Here is a 19,773-nt window from a genome sequence, read left to right as displayed (position 1 = left end):
AACAAGTAGCATCTCCACGAGGATGGTGAGGAGTTTGTGGTGTTAGTTGTAGTTTTTTATTTCTTCTATCAAGAGTTTGTTATTTTGAAATAGTACTGGTATGTACTATTTACTCTGAAACAGAAAGAGATGAAGAGTTCTGTTTAAAAGAGGAGTATGATTTTAGCAGCAGTAACTAAAATCAGTTGCTGTTCCCACGCAGGACTGTTGAGCTGAGAGAACTTCAGTTGGGGGGAACAGTTTGCAGACTTTTCTGCTCAAGGTATGACTAGCCATTTTTCTAACAAGACTGTGTAATGCTGGAAGGCTGTCATTTTCCCTCATGGGGATCGGTAAGCCATTTTCTTAGACTTAGAAAGAATAAAGGGCTTATTATGGGCTATTAACTGGTGGACACTCTTAAGGGCTAAATCGATTGTTTATTTAAGTTGTTTTTTAAAGTTTGAAGTAGTTTTCACACTTTTATTGTTTGGGGAACGTTTTTATCGCCAGGCACTAGTTTAGACACCTTCCCAGTCAGGAAGGGCCTTTCACTATAGTAGGCAGAGCCTCATTTTCGCGCCATTATTGTGCAGTTTCTTTTGAGTGCAGTGCATGCAGCTGCATGTGTGAGGGTCTGGTATCCACTGAAAACGTTCCTAGAACCCCCCTGGGATAGATGAAGTCGCAACAAAGGCTGTGGCTGGGACTGTAGTGGGGTTAAAATTGCAAACGGCTCCGGTTTCCACATTTTAAGGGTTAACAGCTTAACATACTTTGAATGTATTAAGACACTGTGGTGAAAATGTGGTAAAGATAGGATAATTCCTTCATAGTTTTTCACATATTCAGTAATAAAGTGTGCCCTGTTTAACATTTAAAGAGACAGTAACGGTTTTGTTTTAAAACGGTTTTTGTGCTTTATTAACCAGTTTAAACCTGTTTAACATGTCTGTACCTTCAGATAGATCATGTTCTGTATGTATGGTAGCCAATGTGGTTCCTCATTCAAATATATGTGATAATTGTGCCATAGCGTCCAAACATAGTAAGGACAGTACTGTCACAAATATTAAAGTTGCCCAGGATGATTCCTCAGATGAAGGAAGTAGAGATAGTTCTACATCCTCTCCTTCTGTGTCTATACCAGTTATGCCCGCGCAGGCGACCCCTAGTACTTCTAGCACGCCAATGCTTGTTACTATGCAACAATTGACGGCAGTAATGGATAACTCCATAGCTAATATTTTATCCAAAATGCCAGCATTTCAGAGAAAGCGCGATTGCTCTGTTTTAAACACTGTAGAGCAGGAGGGCGCTGATGATATTTTTTCTGTCATACCCTCACACCAGTCTGAAGTGGCAGTGAGGGAGGGTTTGTCAGATGGAGAAATTTCTGATACAGGAAGAATTTCTCAGCAGGCAGAACCTGATGTTGTGACATTTAAATTTAAATTAGAGCATCTCCGCGCATTACTTAAGGAGGTGCTAACTACGCTGGATGATTGTGACTCCTTGGTCATTCCAGAAAAATTGTGCAAGATGGACAAATTCCTAGAGGTCCCGGTGCACCCTGATGCATTTCCGATACCTAAACGGGTGGCGGACATAGTGAATAAGGAGTGGGAGAAGCCAGGCATACCTTTTGTCCATCCTCCTATATTTAAGAAATTGTTCCCTATGGTCGACCCCAGGAAGGAAAACAGTCCCTAAGGTCGAGGGGGCAGTTTCTACACTAGCCAAACGCACGACCATTCCCATTGAGGACAATTGTTCTTTCAAAGATTCTATGGATAAAAAGTTGGAGGGTTTGCTTAAAAAGATTTTTGTACAGCAAGGTTACCTCCTTCAACCTATTTCGTACATTATTCCTGTCACTACAGCAGCGTGGTTCTGGTTCGAGGAACTGGAAAAGTCGCTCAGTAGGGAGACTCCGTATGAGGAAGTCATGGACAGAATTCACGCACTTAAGTTAGCTAATTCCTTTATTTTAGACGCCGCTTTGCAGTTAGCGAGGTTAGCGGCGAAAAATTCCGGGTTTGCAATTGTGGCGCGCAGAGCGCTCTGGCTACAGTCTTGGTCGGCAGACGTATCTTCCAAGACAAAATTGCTTAATATCCCTTTCAAAGGTAAGACCCTTTTTGGGCCAGAATTGAAAGAGATTATTTCAGACATCACTGGGGGAAAGGGCCATGCCCTCCCACAAGATAGACCTTTCAAGGTTAAGAATAAGTCAGAATTTTCTCAAAGGTGCTCGGGTCCCTTCTAGCGGTTCTAAGACCAAGGGGTATTGCAGTGGCACCTTATCTGGACGACATTCTTATTCAAGCGTCGTCTCTTTCCAAGGCAAAGGCTCATACAGACATTGTTCTAGCCTTTCTCAGATCTCACGGGTGGAAGGTGAACGTAGAAAAGAGTTCCCTGTCTCCGTCGACAAGAGTTCCCTTTTTGGGAACAATAATAGATTCTTTAGAAATGAAGATCTTCTTGACAGAGGTCAGAAAGTCAAAACTTCTAAACGCTTGTCAAGTTCTTCTCTCTATTCTGCAGCCTTCCATAGCTCAGTGCATGGAAGTAGTAGGGTTGATGGTTGCAGCAATGGACATAGTTCCTTTTGCTCGAATTCATCTAAGACCATTACAACTGTGCATGCTCAAGCAGTGGAATGGGGACTATACAGACTTGTCTCCAAAGATTCAAGTAGACCAGATGACCAGAGACTCACTCCGTTGGTGGTTGTCCCAGGAACACCTGTCTCAGGGAATGAGTTTCCGCAGGCCAGAGTGAGTCATTGTCACGACCGACGCTAGTCTATTAGGCTGGGGCGTGGTCTGGAATTCCCTGAAAGCTCAGGGTCTATGGTCTCGGGAAGAGTCTCTTCTCCCGATCAACATCCTGGAACTGAGAGCGATATTCAATGCTCTCCGGGCTTGGCCTCAACTAGCGAAGGCCGGATTCATAAGATTCCAGTCAGACAACATGACGACTGTAGCTTACATCAACCATCAGGGGGGAACAAGGAGTTCCTTGGCGATGAGAGAGGTATCCAAAATCATCAAATGGGTGGAGGATCACTCCTGCCACCTATCTGCAATTCACATCCCAGGAGTAGATAACTGGGAGGCGGATTATCTGAGTCGTCAGACTTTCCATCCGGGGGAGTGGGAACTCCACCCGGAGGTTTTTGCCCAGTTGACTCACTTATGGGGGATTCCAGACATGGATCTGATGGCGTCTCGTCAGAACTTCAAGGTTCCTTGCTACGGGTCCAGATCCAGGGATCCCAAGGCGACTCTAGTGGATGCATTAGTGGCGCCTTGGTCGTTCAACCTAGCTTATGCGTTTCCACCGTTCCCTCTCCTTCCCAGGCTTGTAGCCAGGATCAAACAGGAGAAGGCCTCTGTGATTCTGATAGCTCCTGCGTGGCCGCGCAGGACATGGTATGCAGACCTGGTGAATATGTCATCGGCTCCACCATGGAAGCTACCTTTGAGACAGGATCTTCTAGTACAAGGTCCATTCGAACATCCAAATCTAGTTTCTCTGCAGCTGACTGCTTGGAAATTGAACGTTTGATTTTATCCAAACGTGGGTTTTTCAGATTCAGTGATAGACACTCTGGTCCAAGCCAGAAAAACTGTGACTAGAAAGATTTACCATTAAATATGGAAAAGATATATCTGTTGGTGTGAATCCAAAAGCTTCTCCTGGAATAAGATTAAAATTCCTAAGATCCTCTCCTTTCTCCAAGAAGGTTTGGTTAAGGGATTGTCAGCGAGTTCTTTTAAAGGACAGATTTCTGCTTTATCTGTCTTGTTACACAAACGACTGGCAGCTGTGCCAGATGTACAAGCTTTTGTACAGGCTTTGGTCAGAATCAAGCCTGTTTACAGACCCTTGACTCCTCCCTGGAGTCTAAATTTAGTTCGTTCAGTTCTTCAAGGGGTTCCGTTTGAACCTTTACATTCCATAGATATCAAGTTACTATCTTGGAAAGTTCTGTTTTTGGTTGCCATCTCTTCTGCTAGAAGAGTTTCTGAATTATCTGCTTTGCAGTGTGATTTACCCTATCTGGTGTTCCATTCAGATAAGGTTGTTTTGCGTACCAAACCTGGTTTTCTTCCAAAAGTTGTTTTCAACAAGAATATTAACCAGGAAATAGTTGTTCCTTCTTTGTGTCCGAATCCAGTTTCAAAGAAGGAACGTTTGTTACACAATTTAGATGTAGTCCGTGCTTTAAAGTTCTATTTAGAAGCAACAAAGGATTTCAGACAAACTTCTTCTTTGTTTGTCGTTTATTCTGGTAAGAGGAGAGGACAAAAAGCTACTGCTACCTCTCTTTCTTTCTGGCTGAAAAGCATCATCCGATTGGCTTATGAGACTGCCGGACGGCAGCCTCCTGAACGTATCACAGCTCACTCTACTAGGGCTGTGGCTTCCACATGGGCCTTGAAGAACGAGGCTTCTGTTGATCAGATATGTAAGGCAGCGACTTGGTCTTCTCTGCACACTTTTGCCAAATTCTACAAATTTGATACTTATGCTTCTTCGGAGGCTATTTTTGGGAGAAAGGTTTTGCAAGCCGTGGTGCCTTCTGTTTAGGTAACCTGATTTGCTCCCTCCCTTCATCCGTGTCCTAAAGCTTTGGTATTGGTTCCCACAAGTTATGGATGACGCCGTGGACCGGACACACCAATGTTGGAGAAAACAGAATTTATGCTTACCTGATAAATTACTTTCTCCAACGGTGTGTCCGGTCCACGGCCCGCCCTGGTTTTTTAATCAGGTTTAAAAATTTCTTTCTCTATACACTACAGTCACCACGGCACCCTATAGTTTCTCCTTTTTTTCTCCTAACCGTCGGTCGAATGACTGGGGGGGCGGAGCCTGGGAGGGGCTATATGGACAGCTCTTGCTGTGTGCTCTCCTTGCCATTCCCTGTAGGGGAGAAGAATATCCCACAAGTTATGGATGACGCCGTGGACCGGACACACCGTTGGAGAAAGTAATTTATCAGGTAAGCATAAATTCTGTTTTATTTGGTTCTCAATTGGATTCTATTATTGCCACTATCACTGAGGGGAAGGGAGTTTTTTGCCCCAATATAAAAAGTCTAAGGGTAAATTTAAGGCTCCTAATCGTTTTCGTTCCTTTCGTCAGAATAAAGAACAAAAAAACACTCCTTCCCCTAAGGCCTCTGGTTCTAATTGGAGACCATCTTCAAATTGGAATAAAACCAAGCCTTATAAAAAAAACAAATCCAGCCCCTAAGTCTGCATGAAGGTGCGGCCCCCAATCCAGTTCAGCTGGTGGGGGGCAGATTGAAATTATTTCAGGACATTTAGACAGATTCTGTTCAGAATCAATGGATTCAGAATATTGTGTCTCAAGGGTATCGAATAGGTTTCAGAATAAGACCTCCTGTGGGAAGATTCTTTCTCATGTTCCAACAAATTCTGTGAAGGCTCAGGCTTTTCTGAAATGTGTTTCAGACCTAGAGCTTTCAGGGTTGATTGTACCAGTTCCTCTCCAGGAACAGGGTTTGGGCTTCTATTCAAATCTATTCATTATCCCAAAGAAAGAGAATTCTTTCAGACCAGTTCTGGATCTGAAGTTTTTAAATCGTTTTTTAAGAGTTCCAACTTTCAAGATGGTTACTATAAGGACTATTCTGCCTTTTGTTCAGCAAGATCATTTTATGTCCACAATAGACTTACAGGATGCTTATCTTCACATTCCAATTCATCGATTTCTGAGATTCTCTTTTCTAGACAAGCATTACCAATTTGTCGCTTTTCCATTTGGCCTAGCGACAGCTACAAGAATCTTTTCGAAAGTTCTCGGTGCCCTTCTATCTGTAATCAGAGAGCAGGATATTGCAGTGTTTCCTTATTTGGACAATATCTTGGTACTAGCTCAGTCTTTTCATTTAGCAGAATCTCATACCAAACAACTAGTGTGGTTTCTTTAAAGGCATGGTTGGAGGATCAATTTACAAAAGAGTTTCTTGATTCCTCAAACAAGGGTCACCTTTTTAAGTTTCTAGATAGATTCAGTGTCCATGACGAATTAAATTGGTTTTAGCTTGTCTAAACCTTCAGTCTCGATCATTCCCTTCAGTGGCTATGTGCATGGAAGTTTTAGGTCTCATGACTGCAGCATCCGACGCAATCCCATTTGCTCGTTTTCATAAAAGACCTCTGCAGCTTTGCATGCTGAATCAATGGTGCAGGGATTATACTCCGATATCACAGCTGATATACTTAAATACCAACACTCCACTCTCTCTGTCTTGGTGGTTGGACCATCACTGTATTGTTCAAGGGGCGTCCTTTGTTCGTCCTTCCTGGACTGTGATCTCAATGGATGCAAGTCTTACAGGTTGGGGAGCTATCTGGGGGTCTCTGACCGCACAAGGGGTTTGGAATCCTCAAGAGGTGAGGTTACCAATCAATATTTTAGAACTCTGTGCTATTTTCTGAGCTCTTCAGGCTTGGCCTCTATTAAAGAGAAAACTTTAAATTAGTTTCCAGACAGACAATATCACAACTGTGGTATATGTCAATCATCAGGGAGGGACTTGCAGCCCTTTAGCAATGAAAGAAGTATCTTGTATACTTTCTTGGGTGGAGTCCAACTCTTGTCTAATTTCTGCAATTCATATCCCAGGTGTAGACAATTAAGAAGCAGATTATCTCAGTCGTCAGATGAGGAGTGGTCTCTCCATCCAGATGTGTTTTATCAGATTGTGCAGATGTGGGGTCTTCCAGAAATAGGTCTGATGGCCTCTCGTCTGAACAAGAAACTTCCCAGATACCTTTCCAGGTCCAAGGATCCTCAGGCAGAGATCGTAGATGCTTTAGCAGTTCCTTGGTTTTACCAACCTGCTTACATTTTTCTGCCTCTGGTTCTTCTTCCAAGGGTGATCTCCAAGATCATAATGGAACAATCTCATGTGTTTCTGATAGCACCAGCATGGCCTCACAGGTTTTGGTGTGCAGATCTCGTCCAGTTGCCAACCCTGGCCACTTCCAGTCAGGCCAGACCTTCTGTCTCAAGGGTCGTTTTTCCATCAGGGTCTCAAATCTCTAAATTTGAAGGTATTGAAATTGAATGCTTAGTTCTTAGTCATAGAGGTTTCTCTGACTCCATGATTAGCACTATGTTGCAGGCTCGCAAGTCTGTTTCAAGGAAAATTTATTATCGGGTTTGGAAAATATTTGGAAATATTTCATGGTGTTCCTCTCATAAATTCTCTTGGCATTCTTTTAGAATTCCTAGGATTTTACAATTTCTTCAGGATGGTTTGGATAAGGGTTTGTCTGCAAATACTTTGAAGGGACAAATCTCTTCTGTCTATTTTATAGAATGATTGCTAAACTTCCTGATATTCACTGTTTTGTTCAGGCTTTGGTTCGTATCAAACCTGTTATTAAGTCTATTTCTCCTCCTTGGAGTCTCAATTTGGTTTTAAGGATTTTGCAGGCTCCTCCTTTTGAGCCTATGAATTCTTTGGATATTAAACTTCTTTCTTGGAAAGTGTTGTTTCTTTTGGCTATCTCTTCTGGTAGAAGAGTTTCTGAGTTGTCGGCTCTCTTGTGAGTCTCCTTATCTGATTTTCCATCAAGACAAAGCTGTTTTGCGGACTTCGTTTACATTTTTGCCTAAAGTTATGAATTCTAACAACATTAATAGGGAAATTGTTCCTTCCTTGTGTCCTAATCCAAAGAATTATCTTGAAAGATCTTTACATTCTTTGGATGTGGTAGGAGCTTTGAAATACTATGTTGAGGCTACTAAGGATTTCAGAAAGACTTCTAGTCTATTTGTTATTTTCTCTGGTTCCAGGAAAGGTCAGAAAGCCTATGCCGTTTCTTTGGCATCTTGGTTAAAACTTTTGATTCACAAAGCTTATTTGGATGTGGGGCAGTCTCTGCCTCAGAGAATTACAGCTCATTCTACTAGATCAGTTGCCACTTTTTGGGCTTTCAAGAATGAAGCTTCAGTTGATCAGATTTGCAAGCAACAACTTGGTCTTCTTTGCATACATTTACTAAATTTTACCATTCTGATGTGTTTGCTTCTTCAGAAGCAGTTTTTGGTAGAAATGTTCTTCAGGCAGCTGTTTCAGTTTGATTCTACTGGCTATGATTTGAGTTTTTTTAAATTTTTAAGAAAACTTAATTATTATTTGGATTTACTTTATCAGCGGACAAAGCTGTTTTTATTTTATCCCTCCCTCTCTAGTGACTCTTTGATTTCCATATCCTGGGTATTATATCCCATACATGACTAGCTCATGGACTCTTGCCACTTACATGAAAGAAAACATAATTTATGTAAGAACTTACCTGATAAATTAATTTCTTTCATAGTGGCAAGAGTCCATGAGACCCACCCTATTTTTTGGTGGTTTATGATTTTTTGTGTGTGTATAAAAGCACATTATTTTTTCCAGTTCCTCTTTTTGTATGCTTTTTTACTCCTTTTTACACCTCACTACTTGGCTATACGTTAAACTAAGGTATGAGTGTGGTGGGAGGTGTATTTATAGGCATTTTGAGGTTTGGGAAACTTTACCCCCTCCTGGTTGAAATGTATATCCCATACGTTACTAGCTCATGAACTCTTGCCTCTATGAAATAAATTAATTTATCAGGTAAGTTTTTACATATATTATGTTTTTTCTTTTTTGGTTTAGATAGCTCATGTGATTTTAAACACCTTTCCAATTTACTTCTATTATATAGTTTGATTTGTTAAAAAGGATACCTAGGTAGGCTCAGGAGTAAACTGTTTTCACTCTTGTGCTAACCTGGTGAGTACAAAAAGCCAAACTTAGAATATCGCATGTGCGTTCACATACTTAATAAAAGTTAATGGAGCAAAAAAACCTAAGAGCCTGCTCACGCATAAACACAATCTCATATTCTCAAGTGTACTAACACAACATGAAAATATGAATATTTCACATTCCAATGTTCTTCACATGAAGAATATGTTCTATTTATTCATATATGTGTACATATATATTTAAGTGTTTATAAGTGTGTATATATGTCTGTACATACATATATACACAAATAAATACATAGATACTTTCTTACATATGTACACACCTTTAACTCCTTTCTACGTCCGCCTGCACCCCCGCCCACTACCAACCTCACTGCTCAGATTATTGCTGATCACTTAAAAAATAAAATTGACACCATTAGATAAGATATCTATACCTCACACCCCTCAAACCCAGTACTTCTACCCATCCCTTCTATTAACAAAACTCTGTTACTTCCCTCCTGTAACAGAGGAAGAAGCCTCTGTACTCCTATCTTTGGGTCATCTCACAACCTGCCTGCTTGACCCTATTCCTTCACAACTTCTTCCCTTTCTCTCTGCTTCACTAACCCCTACCCTATCTCTTTAACCAATCTCTCACCGCTGGCACATTTCTTGATATCTTCAAGCATGCGTCAATCAGACCCCTCTACCCCTTCTAACTATCGACTGGTCTCCTTACTTCCCTTTGCTTCAAAATTATTGGAGGGACTGGTCGATAATCGGCTAACTCAATTTCTCACAACTAACTCCTTACTTGATCCACTACAATCTGGTTTCCTCCCTAAACATTCAACAGAAACCGCTCTTACTAAAGTAGCAAATGACCTTTTATCAGCTAAAGCAAAGGGCCACTACTTCTTACTAATGCTTCTTGACCTGTCTGCTGCTTTTGACACAGTTAACCATCCTCTCCTCCTAAAAATACTACATTCATTTGGCAACCAAGCCACAGCCCTCTCCTAGTTTGCCTCATATCTCTCAAACCGCTCGTTTTCAGTTTCCTTTAACAACATATCTTTTGATCTCTTGCCTCTCTGTTAGAATACCGCAAAGGCTCTGTCATCCTACCTTGGAAAACTCGTAGCCTTCTTTGGCTTCCAGTACCACTTATATGCTGATGGTACCCAAATCTATCTTTCCTCTCCTGATATCTCTTCCTCTTTACTCAACCAGATTTCCAACTGCCTCTCTGCAATTTCCTCTGGGTTGTCTTCATACTACCTCCAACTCAATGCGCCCAAAACTGAGCTGCTTCCTATTTCCCCCTCTTTAAGACATCCAACACCTGACATTTCTCTGACGGTTGGAGACTCTATTCTCAAGACCTCACCCCGCGTCCGCTGTCTTGGGGGTCACACTTGACTCAGAACCTCCTTTACCCACATATATAAGCGCTTACCAAATCCTGCCGTTCACACCCACGCAACATTTCCAGAATTTGTCCATTCTTTACTCAAAAAAAACTACAAAAACAAAATTTATGTTTTCCTGATCAATTTCTTTCTTTCCGTGCATGGAGAGTCCACAACTTCATTCCAATTACTAGTGGGATATTCAACTCCTGGCCATGGAAAGAGGACCATGTTGCCGTCCATTTTTGAAAGTCCAAGATGAGAAGACAGCCCTAGTGGAATTAGATGCAAATTCTCTCAGGAGGCTGCTGTCCAGCTGTCTCATAAGCAAAACTAATCATACTTCTTAACCAGAGGGAAATGGTAGTAGAAGTGGCCTTCTGACCCTTATGATTTCCAGAGAAAACAACAAATAGGGCAGAATATTGCCAAAATCCTTTAGTAGCTTGTAGGTAAAATTTTAAATCATGCAGAACATCCAAGTTATGCAAAAGACGTTCCTTATGAGAAGGATTAGGACAAAAAGAAGGAACAATTTCATTGTTAATGTTTCGATCCAACACCACCTTAGGGAGAAACCCCAATTTAGTACGAAGGACCGCCTTATCTGCATGAAAAATAAGATACAGGGAATCACACTGCAGAGTTGAAAGCTCAGAAACTCTGGGAACGGAATAAATAGCACGGAGAAACAAAACATTCCACAATAACAATTTTATATCAACATGCATGGAGCCTGCTGCAAAACTTTAAGAACTAGGTTAAGGCTCCAAGGTGGAGCAACAGGTTTAAACATAGGCCTTATTCTGACCAGGGCCTGAAAAAAGCTTGAGCATCTGGCAAATCAGCCAGACCTTTGTGCAAAATAATAGTCAGTACTCTGAAGGGTCAGATATCTGCACTGTCTGACAACCCTTTCTCCAGGCCATCCTGAAGAAAAGATAAAATTTGTATAGTATCAATGACCACTTCAGAAAAGCCACGTCTAGACAGAACTAGGCGTTCATTCTCCAAGCAGTCAGCTTCAGAGAATCCCGGTTTGGATGGAGGAATGTACCCTGAAGTAGAAGGTCCTTCCTCAGAGGTAACCTCCATGGTGGAAGAGAATGCATCTTCACCAGATTCACGAACCAGATCCTGCAAGGCCATGCAAGAACTATTAGCATTACAGATGCTCTCTCCTGTTTTATACGAGCAATGACTCGTGGAAGGAGAGCAAACGGAGGAATCGGGTATGCCAGAGAAAAGATCCAAGGAACCGCCAGAGCATTTATCAGAGCAGCCTGAGGATCTCTTGACCTTGATCTGTACTTTGGAAGCTTGGCGTTTTGACGAGACACCATCAGATCCAACTCCAGAACCCCCACCTAAGGGTTATCCTTGAGAACACTTCTGGATGGAGAGCCCACTCCCCGGGATGAAAAGTCTGTCTGCTCAGAAAATCTGCCTTCTAATTTTCCACTCCTGGAATGTGGATGGCAGATAGGAGACAATCATGAGCTTCCCCCCACTGCAGATTGCGAGTCACCTCCTTTATGGACAAGGAACTCCGAGTTCCCCCCGGTGGTTGATGTAAGCCCAGTGAGGCCAAGCTGTCAAGGCATTAAAGATTGCTCTCAACTCCAAGATGTTCTCTTCCCGAGACCACAGGCCCTGAGCTTTTTGAAAAACCAAAACAGCTCCCCAGCCTAACAGGCTGGCGTCCGTAGTCACAATCACCCAGGAAGCAATTGCCCCGAGACAGATGTTCTTGTGAAATCCACCACGAGAGAGTCTCTTGTTAGGGAATCCAGGTTTATCCTCTGCCATGGACACAACTATCAGACCAATCACCTCCATGCATTGAGCTACTGATGGACTAATAGCAGACTGGAGGGAAAAGCAAGAAGTTTGGAATTTCTGACGTCTGTCAGGAAAATCTTCATGGACAAGGAATCTATGATTGTCCCTAGGAAAAACACTCTTGTAGCTGGAACTAGAGAACTATTTTGCAAGATTAACTTTCCACCCGTGGGTATGTAGAAAAGACTAAAACATCTCTGTATAAGATTTTGCTAGTTGAAAAGATGACGCCTGAACCAAGATGTCATCTTGGTAAGGCGCCACAGCAATTCCCTGGGATCTGACCACTGCCAGAAGAGCACCCAGAACCTTTGTGAATATCCTGGGTTCCGTGGCAAGACCAAATGGAAGTGCGACAAACTGGAAATGTTTGTCCAGAAAGGCAAACCTTAGAAACTGGTGATGATCCCTGTGAATGGTAACATGGAGATACACGTCCTTGAGGTCTATGGTCGTCATGAATTGACCTTCCTGAACCAATGGAAGGATGGAATGAATACTTCCACCTTGAAGGACGGAAGCCTGAGAAATTTGTTGAGGCATTTTAGGTCTAGGATGGGATGGAAAGTTCACTCCTTTTTTGGAACCACAAAGAGATTTGAATAGAATCCTTGTCCCTGTTTTCTGTACAGGAACTGGAACAATTATTCCCAGGAAGTATAGGTCCTCTATGCAGCTTAAGAAGGCCTCCATATTTACTTGGTTTGAGCATAGTCTTGACAAGAGAAATCTGCCCCTTGGAGGGCAAGACTTGAATCCTATTCTGTTACCTTGAGATACTATGTCCACAGCCCACGGACCTGGTACATCGTGTATCCAAGCTTGCTGAAAAAGAGAAACCCTTCATGCTGATTTTAGAATTGGTGGAAGTCTTCTTGTTTTGCTTTCCCTTATTCCAAGGCTGGCTGGATTTCCAAGAGAACCTGGATTGGTCTGGTTTGGAAGAAGAGGAGGAAGACTTCTGTCATTTAAATTTGCGAAAGGAACGAAAATTAGAAGTCTGTCAACCCTTAGGTCTATTCGTCTTGTCCTGAGGTAGGAAAGATCCCTTTCCATCCGTAATCTCTGAAATGATTTCCACCAGACCAGGACCAAATAGGGTTTTACCTTTTATAAGGTAAAGCCAAAAGCTTTGCCTTTGAATATACATCAGCCGACCAAGATTTTAACCACAGAGCTCTGCGAGCTAGGACAGTGAAGCTAGACATCTTAGCTCCTAGTCTAATTACCTGAATGTTGGCATCACAGATAAAGGTATTGGCTAATTTAAGAGCCTTGATCCTATCTTGGATCTCCTCAATCGTAGTCTCTTCTGATATCAGATCAGACAGGGCATTGCACCAATAAGATGCTGCGCCCACAACCGTAGCAATACTTGCCGCAGGTTGCCACTGTAATCCCTTGATAGATGTACATCTTTTTTAAGTAAGCCTCTAGCTTCTTATCCATGGGGTCCTTAAAGGAACAACTATCCTCTATAGGAATGGTAGTTATTTTAGCTAGAGTAGAGATAGCTCCTTCTACTTTAGGCACAGTGCGCCATGAGTCAGCAGCAAGAAGCATCTTTTTAAAAATGGGGGAAGGGGAAAAAGGAACCCCTGGCTTATCCCATTCCTGAGCTATAATTTCAGACATATTGTCTGAAACAGGAAAAACATTCTCAGATGAGGGAGAATCATAAACTCTATTAAGTTTAGTAAACTTTTTTACGGTTGACAGCAACTGAAGGTTCGGAGTCGTCCAAAGTAGCTAGAGCCTCCTTCAGAAGCAACCCGAGATGTTCAAGCTTAAATCTGAAATGAACTTCTTCAGATTCTGAAGAATTTTCCCCATCATGTCAGAGTCTGAGATTTCACCTTCAGAAGCTACTGAAGTATCCTCTACATCAGATATTTGGGAAAGGTTGACCATCGTAGATTTAGAGGGGTCAGAAACATTACCGGCATAAATATGTTTAGATTTCCTCTTACGCTCACCCAAAATAGGGAAAGCAGATAAAGCTGTAGATACTGCAGAAGTTATCTGCGCAGCAAAATCTCCTGGCAAATAAACACCCCCAGGAGTTTGAGAGGAACCGCAGGGCACTGCATGTGAGACAATCAGAGCTTGGGACTTCTGAGGAGAAAGCTGTGGCATATCCTGAACAGCATTGTCCTGTAAGACATATAGATCAGAAGGCAGTAATTTGTCTTTAAATTTAAGGGTCTTAGATAAGCAAGTGGCACAAAATTGCACAGGTGGGACAACCTGGGCCTCCAGACAAAGCAAACATTTATCAAAGGAAATAGATGTTATTTGGTCTGGATCCATAACCACAAAATTGATTCTCAATTCTTAAAGGGACACTGAACCAAATTTTTTCTTCTTTTGCGATTCAGATAGAGCATGTAATTTAAAGCAACTTTCTAATTTACTCCTATTATCAATTTTTCTTCGTGCTCTTGCTATCTTTATTTGAAAAAGAAGGCATCTAAGCTTTTTTTGGTTCAGAATTCTCTGGACAGCACTTTTTTATTTGTGGATACATTTATCCACCAATCAGCAAGGATATCACAGGTTGTTCACCAAAAATGGGCCGGCATCTAAACTTACATTCTTGCATTTCAAATAAAGCTACCAAGAGATTGAAGAAAATTTGATAATAGGAGTAATTAGAAAGTTGCTTAAAATTGCATGCTCTATCTGAATCACTAAAGAAAAAAATTTGGGTTCAGTGTCCCTTTAAATATAAAAATAATTCACCAGTCCGGTAAATAAATCGGCCACAAGCAACTGATGTTGGCAAAATAAGAAAGACAGAGTTGTGAATATGAAATTGTTTGTTTTTTTTATAACTAACACCTCTATACCTCATCGAGCTGAGGAGTCTTACTTGCTATAAACTGTAAGGAGACACTCATGCATCCGATCTGCTGTCGGAATAAACTATCAGGTTAGGCGAGCTGTCAAATAAATTCTGCTCGATACACTAGTCTACACAGAGAAAGCTACGTGATCGCTTCCCTGCTAAAACTCACTCCGCTCAACTATGTGTAAAACGGAAGAGTAGAGCGTCACATGATCGGACTCTAAAAAGAAACTGCGCCACAGTAAAAGCGCGTGTTTCTGAATAATAAATACAAAAATGTTTTAAGCACTATAAACCTTTTATATAATATACACTCCACTCTCTATCAGGGACCTTAAAAAAAAAAGAAAAAGAAAGAAAGAACAGAGTAACCAACCTTGGCTTTCTATAAAGGGGTAGCAATAATGTTAAAAAAAAAGCAAAGACAACCTCACCGCTTTTCTAACTGCTGATAGCCAGTTAGAAATCTCTTACTAAAGAGATTGACATAGACACAGCATAGCCCCTAATCCTTGCTTGCAGGGAAAGTACCCATAAAAGGATTAAATATCTTCAGACACCATCTTTGCACAGCCTCCATTGACAAAGGCAAAGGGAATGACTGGGGATTATGGGTAAGGGAAGATACACTTAAAGAGACATTTTTTTTTCTTTTATGATTTAGAAAGAACAAGCAATTTTGAACAACTTTCTAATTTACCTCTATTATCTAATTTGCTTTATTATCTTGATATTCTTTGCTGAAAAGCATATCTAGATAGTCTCAATAGCTGCTGATTGGTGGCTGCACATAGATGCCTCGTGTGATTAGCTCACTCATGTGAATGGCTATTTCTTTAACAAAGGATATCTAAAGAATGAAGCAAATTAGATAATATAAGTAAATTAGAATGTTGTTTAAAATTGTATTCTCTACCTAAATCATGAAAGAAAAATGTTGGGTTTACTGTCCCTTTAACAGCTTTGCTGGGTGCTCTTTGCCTCCTCCTGCTGGCCAGGAGTTGAATATCCCACTAGTAATTGGAATGACGTTGTGGACTCTCCATGCCATAGATAAGAAAATACTAATTAATTCCCTCATGCATTGATTATTGCAATCTACTCCTAAATGGCCTTCCAAAACACCACCTCTCCTCCCTCCAATCTATTATGAATGCTTCTGCTAGACTCAGCCACCTAAGTTGCCGATCTACATCAGCTGCTCCGCTCTGCCAGTCTCTACACTGGCTCCCCATACTCTCAAGAATACAATTTAAAGTATTAACCCTAACTTACAAATCACTAAACAGTCTAACTCCCAACTGTATTTCCTCTCTCATCGTGATATATTCCCCATCCCGTTCTCTTCGATCAATCTCTGACCTACGTCTCTCCACTCCTATTATCTCTACGTCCCACTCCCACCTCCAAGACTTTGCACGTGCTGCTCCTGTCCTCTGGAACTCTCTACCCCGCTCCATAAGACTGTCTCCAACCTTGTATAGCTTCAGACGCTCCTGGAAAACTCACCTATTCAGAGAGGCTCCATCCCGCATCCGAACCAAACTAATACATGAACTGCCTGACTCACTGCTGCAGCTACAACCGATGTAACAAGCTACCCCAACCTTATGTCTCTGCCCCCTAAATCTATAGACTGTGAGCTCTCCGGAGCAGGGCCCTCTTCTGCCTGTACTAGATTTGTTTAGTTTTGTTATGTTTTGTATTTTATCACAAATCTTTGTCATTGTATACCCCTATCACTGTACCCAGCGCTACAGAATTTGGCGGCGCTATACAAATAAAAGATGATAATAATTATATATATATACATACATACATATCCATCTTTAGACATGTATATGTATGTAGATAAAGCTCTTTGCAGCCTTTTTTCTTTCTATCACCTGAGATCTCATATCTTTGAGTCCTTATAACTTTTTTGAGCAATATTTTTTTAAATAATTTTATTAGATGGTGTTGTTATGAGTGTAAGTGTAATTTTACATGTATTTTTGATGTGTTTTGTTTTGTGTAACAGTTAACCAGAGCTCTGAAGTTGCGATAACCTGACGCACCTTTACTTCAATTGCTCTCTAGCGATTGTGTTTTATTTTCAACTTGCAATATGAGTGACAAACCCAATGTTCTCAAACAGCTGCTATAAACCCTTTATCACTTGTGCGTAACTGTTAGTGCTCCACTCGTAATCTGGCCATAATTGTTCTAAATGTATTTTTTCATGTGATGCTTAATAAATCACAATTTTAATAAACATAATATACATTTTCAGAATTCCATATGCATTTGACTCTTAATCCTACCTTATTTTATATATTCTGAATATATAATTATACAGTTTCTTGTACATGCTGAATTGAATGTTTAATTCTTTAATGATCACATTAATTGACAGGCAATTGAAATGTTGGTTGTTTTTAAGACTAAATGTGACATTTTGTTTATGTGTTTTTCTTTGCTGTGCATGACAGATTCAGCTCACTGCTAATTTCGTATAATTTTGGGGGTATTCGCCTAGCAAGCCCGTAGCTATTGAATATCCTTAATTTTCTAAGGGAAATCAGTCACTCAGCATGCGCAGAGAATGCTGATGTAGCCGTTCAGTGCTTCCAGAACTGCAAATCTAATAAATGTTTGAGAATGCGTGCAGAGTGCGTAGGGCGAATTACAAAGAGTGCTCTACTTGCACACAACTTTATACAAGGTGCACGTTACCTTCTTGTTACTGAGATTCCAAATATAATCTGTGTACCATTATCACAAAAAAAAGAAAAAAAAGAATCTACTTGTGCTTTAAGCTTTTTATAGAAATTTACATTTATATATATATATATATATATATATATATATATATATATATATATATATATATATATATATATATATATATATATATATATATATATATATAATATCTACACACACATACACACAGTACTTTATTTTAGTGTGATATTTCATGACATACGCACATACTGTTGACCTTACAAAATCAAATGAGTGCGGATTTACTCTCTACTAAGTGAATACAGTCTTTTGTATCCTGACACCCTGGTAGCTGTATATATATATATATTAGAAAGAAGAGTACTAGAAGGAATTCTGCGCCATTGGTGTGTCCCTCAATAGAGTGTTAATATATCTTTAAAATGATTATAAGTCCTTAAGCATAGAATATGACCATATACAATAAATAAAAATATATAATGATAATACTGTATAAAAATAGGTCTTATTTATAAAAGAAGTATAAGAATGGTAGTCCCAAATAGCAGAAGGAATAGAGGATTCCCAAAAACGAGATTTTGAGGTTGCCAAAAAGTTAACATCCAAGAGAGGCTTGTATATTGTACTTACTAGACACTCCCCCAATCATATGAGGTAAGTGTGAAGCGTGGTCAAGCCGATTTCCAGCGAGTGATGTGAACACTACGATGTTAGATGGTATTCGAGACTTCACCCTCACTGTCTCTGAAGAGCTTTCCCCCAGATTCTTGTATGTGACTTGCCACCGGTTTGTAGTTTGTGTAGATACACAGGTAATCAGATTGCAGTGGATCGTTTAAAATGTATTGCTGTAGCATATAATCAACCTCACTTGTGCAGCTCTTTTTATAAATAAAACAAAAGGTCGCAGGGCTCAGGGTAGCACATGTCTAGGGTCTCTCAATACATATATATATACATACATACATACATACATACACACACACACACACACACACACACACAAATATACTTTGAAATACTCTGTTAGAAAGAACAAAGAAATTATTTTGTACAATGTCTCTTTAAGGGGTTGTTTACTTATTTAGGTGTTTAATGACTTATCTGTGTAGCAATATTATGTTATGAAGCTATAGAAAGTCAATTACTTTAGTCTGTGTGTTTAGAGTGATATAACTGTTATATTAACCTTGTGCTCTCCTGTTTGCGCAGCCCTTTTCTTAAGGATTCCCCAGTTCCTCGTCTTGACGTCACCAATATGTCAACACCCCGAAAGTTCCTCGAGGCCTCTCAGTTTGGAACTCCTGGTTGCTCGAGTGGTAGGTGTTTCATTTTGTTACAACTCTACAATGTTACTGTATAAATCATACAATGTTTTACATTGTTCCTATTTTTTGTTTGGCTGTTTTTGAAATGTGTGAGATAGCTTAGGAGTTTGGTTTGTTACACTTGTTAGATTGTTTTCATATTAACTTATAAAATGAACATGAGTAGCCCTTATATAGGTGCCAGGGCTTGCTGTGCCTCGGTGTTAGGTGAGGGAGGAAAAGGTATAAAACAGTAAGTGCTTTGGCTATGTTTTCTGTTATCCTATAACACTACATGAGCTAACAGGCCCAGCCCATCTATAGGGCACTCTGTGGATTTTTTTTATACTGAGTCTTTAAGTCATTTTGTGTTATCCAAGAACTGGATATTTTTAAATAGAAATGGAAGTCATAATTACAATTTCATGATTCAGGCAGAGTTTCCACAAAGGTATTACTTAGGTAGGCTTAGGATTGTGCATGTTCCTTGAGCTATTTTATAAAAGCAACCTATAGAGGGAGCTTTAGTTGCAGCAGACAGTGCTGAGTGATAGCAGGACACCCCAGTGCTGCCTTCACTTTAGTACTATATACAGCCTGTTTGAATCATAAGTTCCAGCTCCCTATATTATGTATTATGGCACCACATTAGGTATGGGAATAACTTTGTTACAACATAAGGACAGATGTACAATTAAGTTAAAGCTTATGCAGTTTTTGTTTAACATTATTCCAATGGGGGCAATGTTTTGTTTTCTTCACTGCCTGCTCAAGGTCTTCTTAAGAAATAAAGATGCAATATTCTTCCGCTGCAATAATATTTCTCTCTAGCAAATCTGAAGCTTTGAATTGGTTTTGTGCGAGTGCCAGAGTGCAG

The 19,773-nt window shown here is 40.4% G+C and overlaps 1 protein-coding gene across 1 annotated transcript in view; it reads left to right on the top strand.

The window, feature by feature from the left end:
• EXOC4 (exocyst complex component 4) overlaps window positions 1-19,773 on the top strand; it is a 1,163,948-nt gene that overhangs the window by 133,803 nt on the left and 1,010,372 nt on the right. The window contains exon 5 of the mRNA XM_053716390.1: window positions 18,802-18,908. Within this exon, the coding sequence (XP_053572365.1) occupies window positions 18,802-18,908 (107 nt within the window). The remainder of the gene's footprint in view (window positions 1-18,801; window positions 18,909-19,773) is intronic.

The sequence above is a fragment of the Bombina bombina genome, chromosome 6 (genome assembly GCF_027579735.1).
Source record: "Bombina bombina isolate aBomBom1 chromosome 6, aBomBom1.pri, whole genome shotgun sequence".
NCBI lineage: Eukaryota > Metazoa > Chordata > Amphibia > Anura > Bombinatoridae > Bombina > Bombina bombina.
Note: the sequence above shows the minus strand (reverse complement) of the source record. Positions and strands in the feature narration are given on the sequence as shown.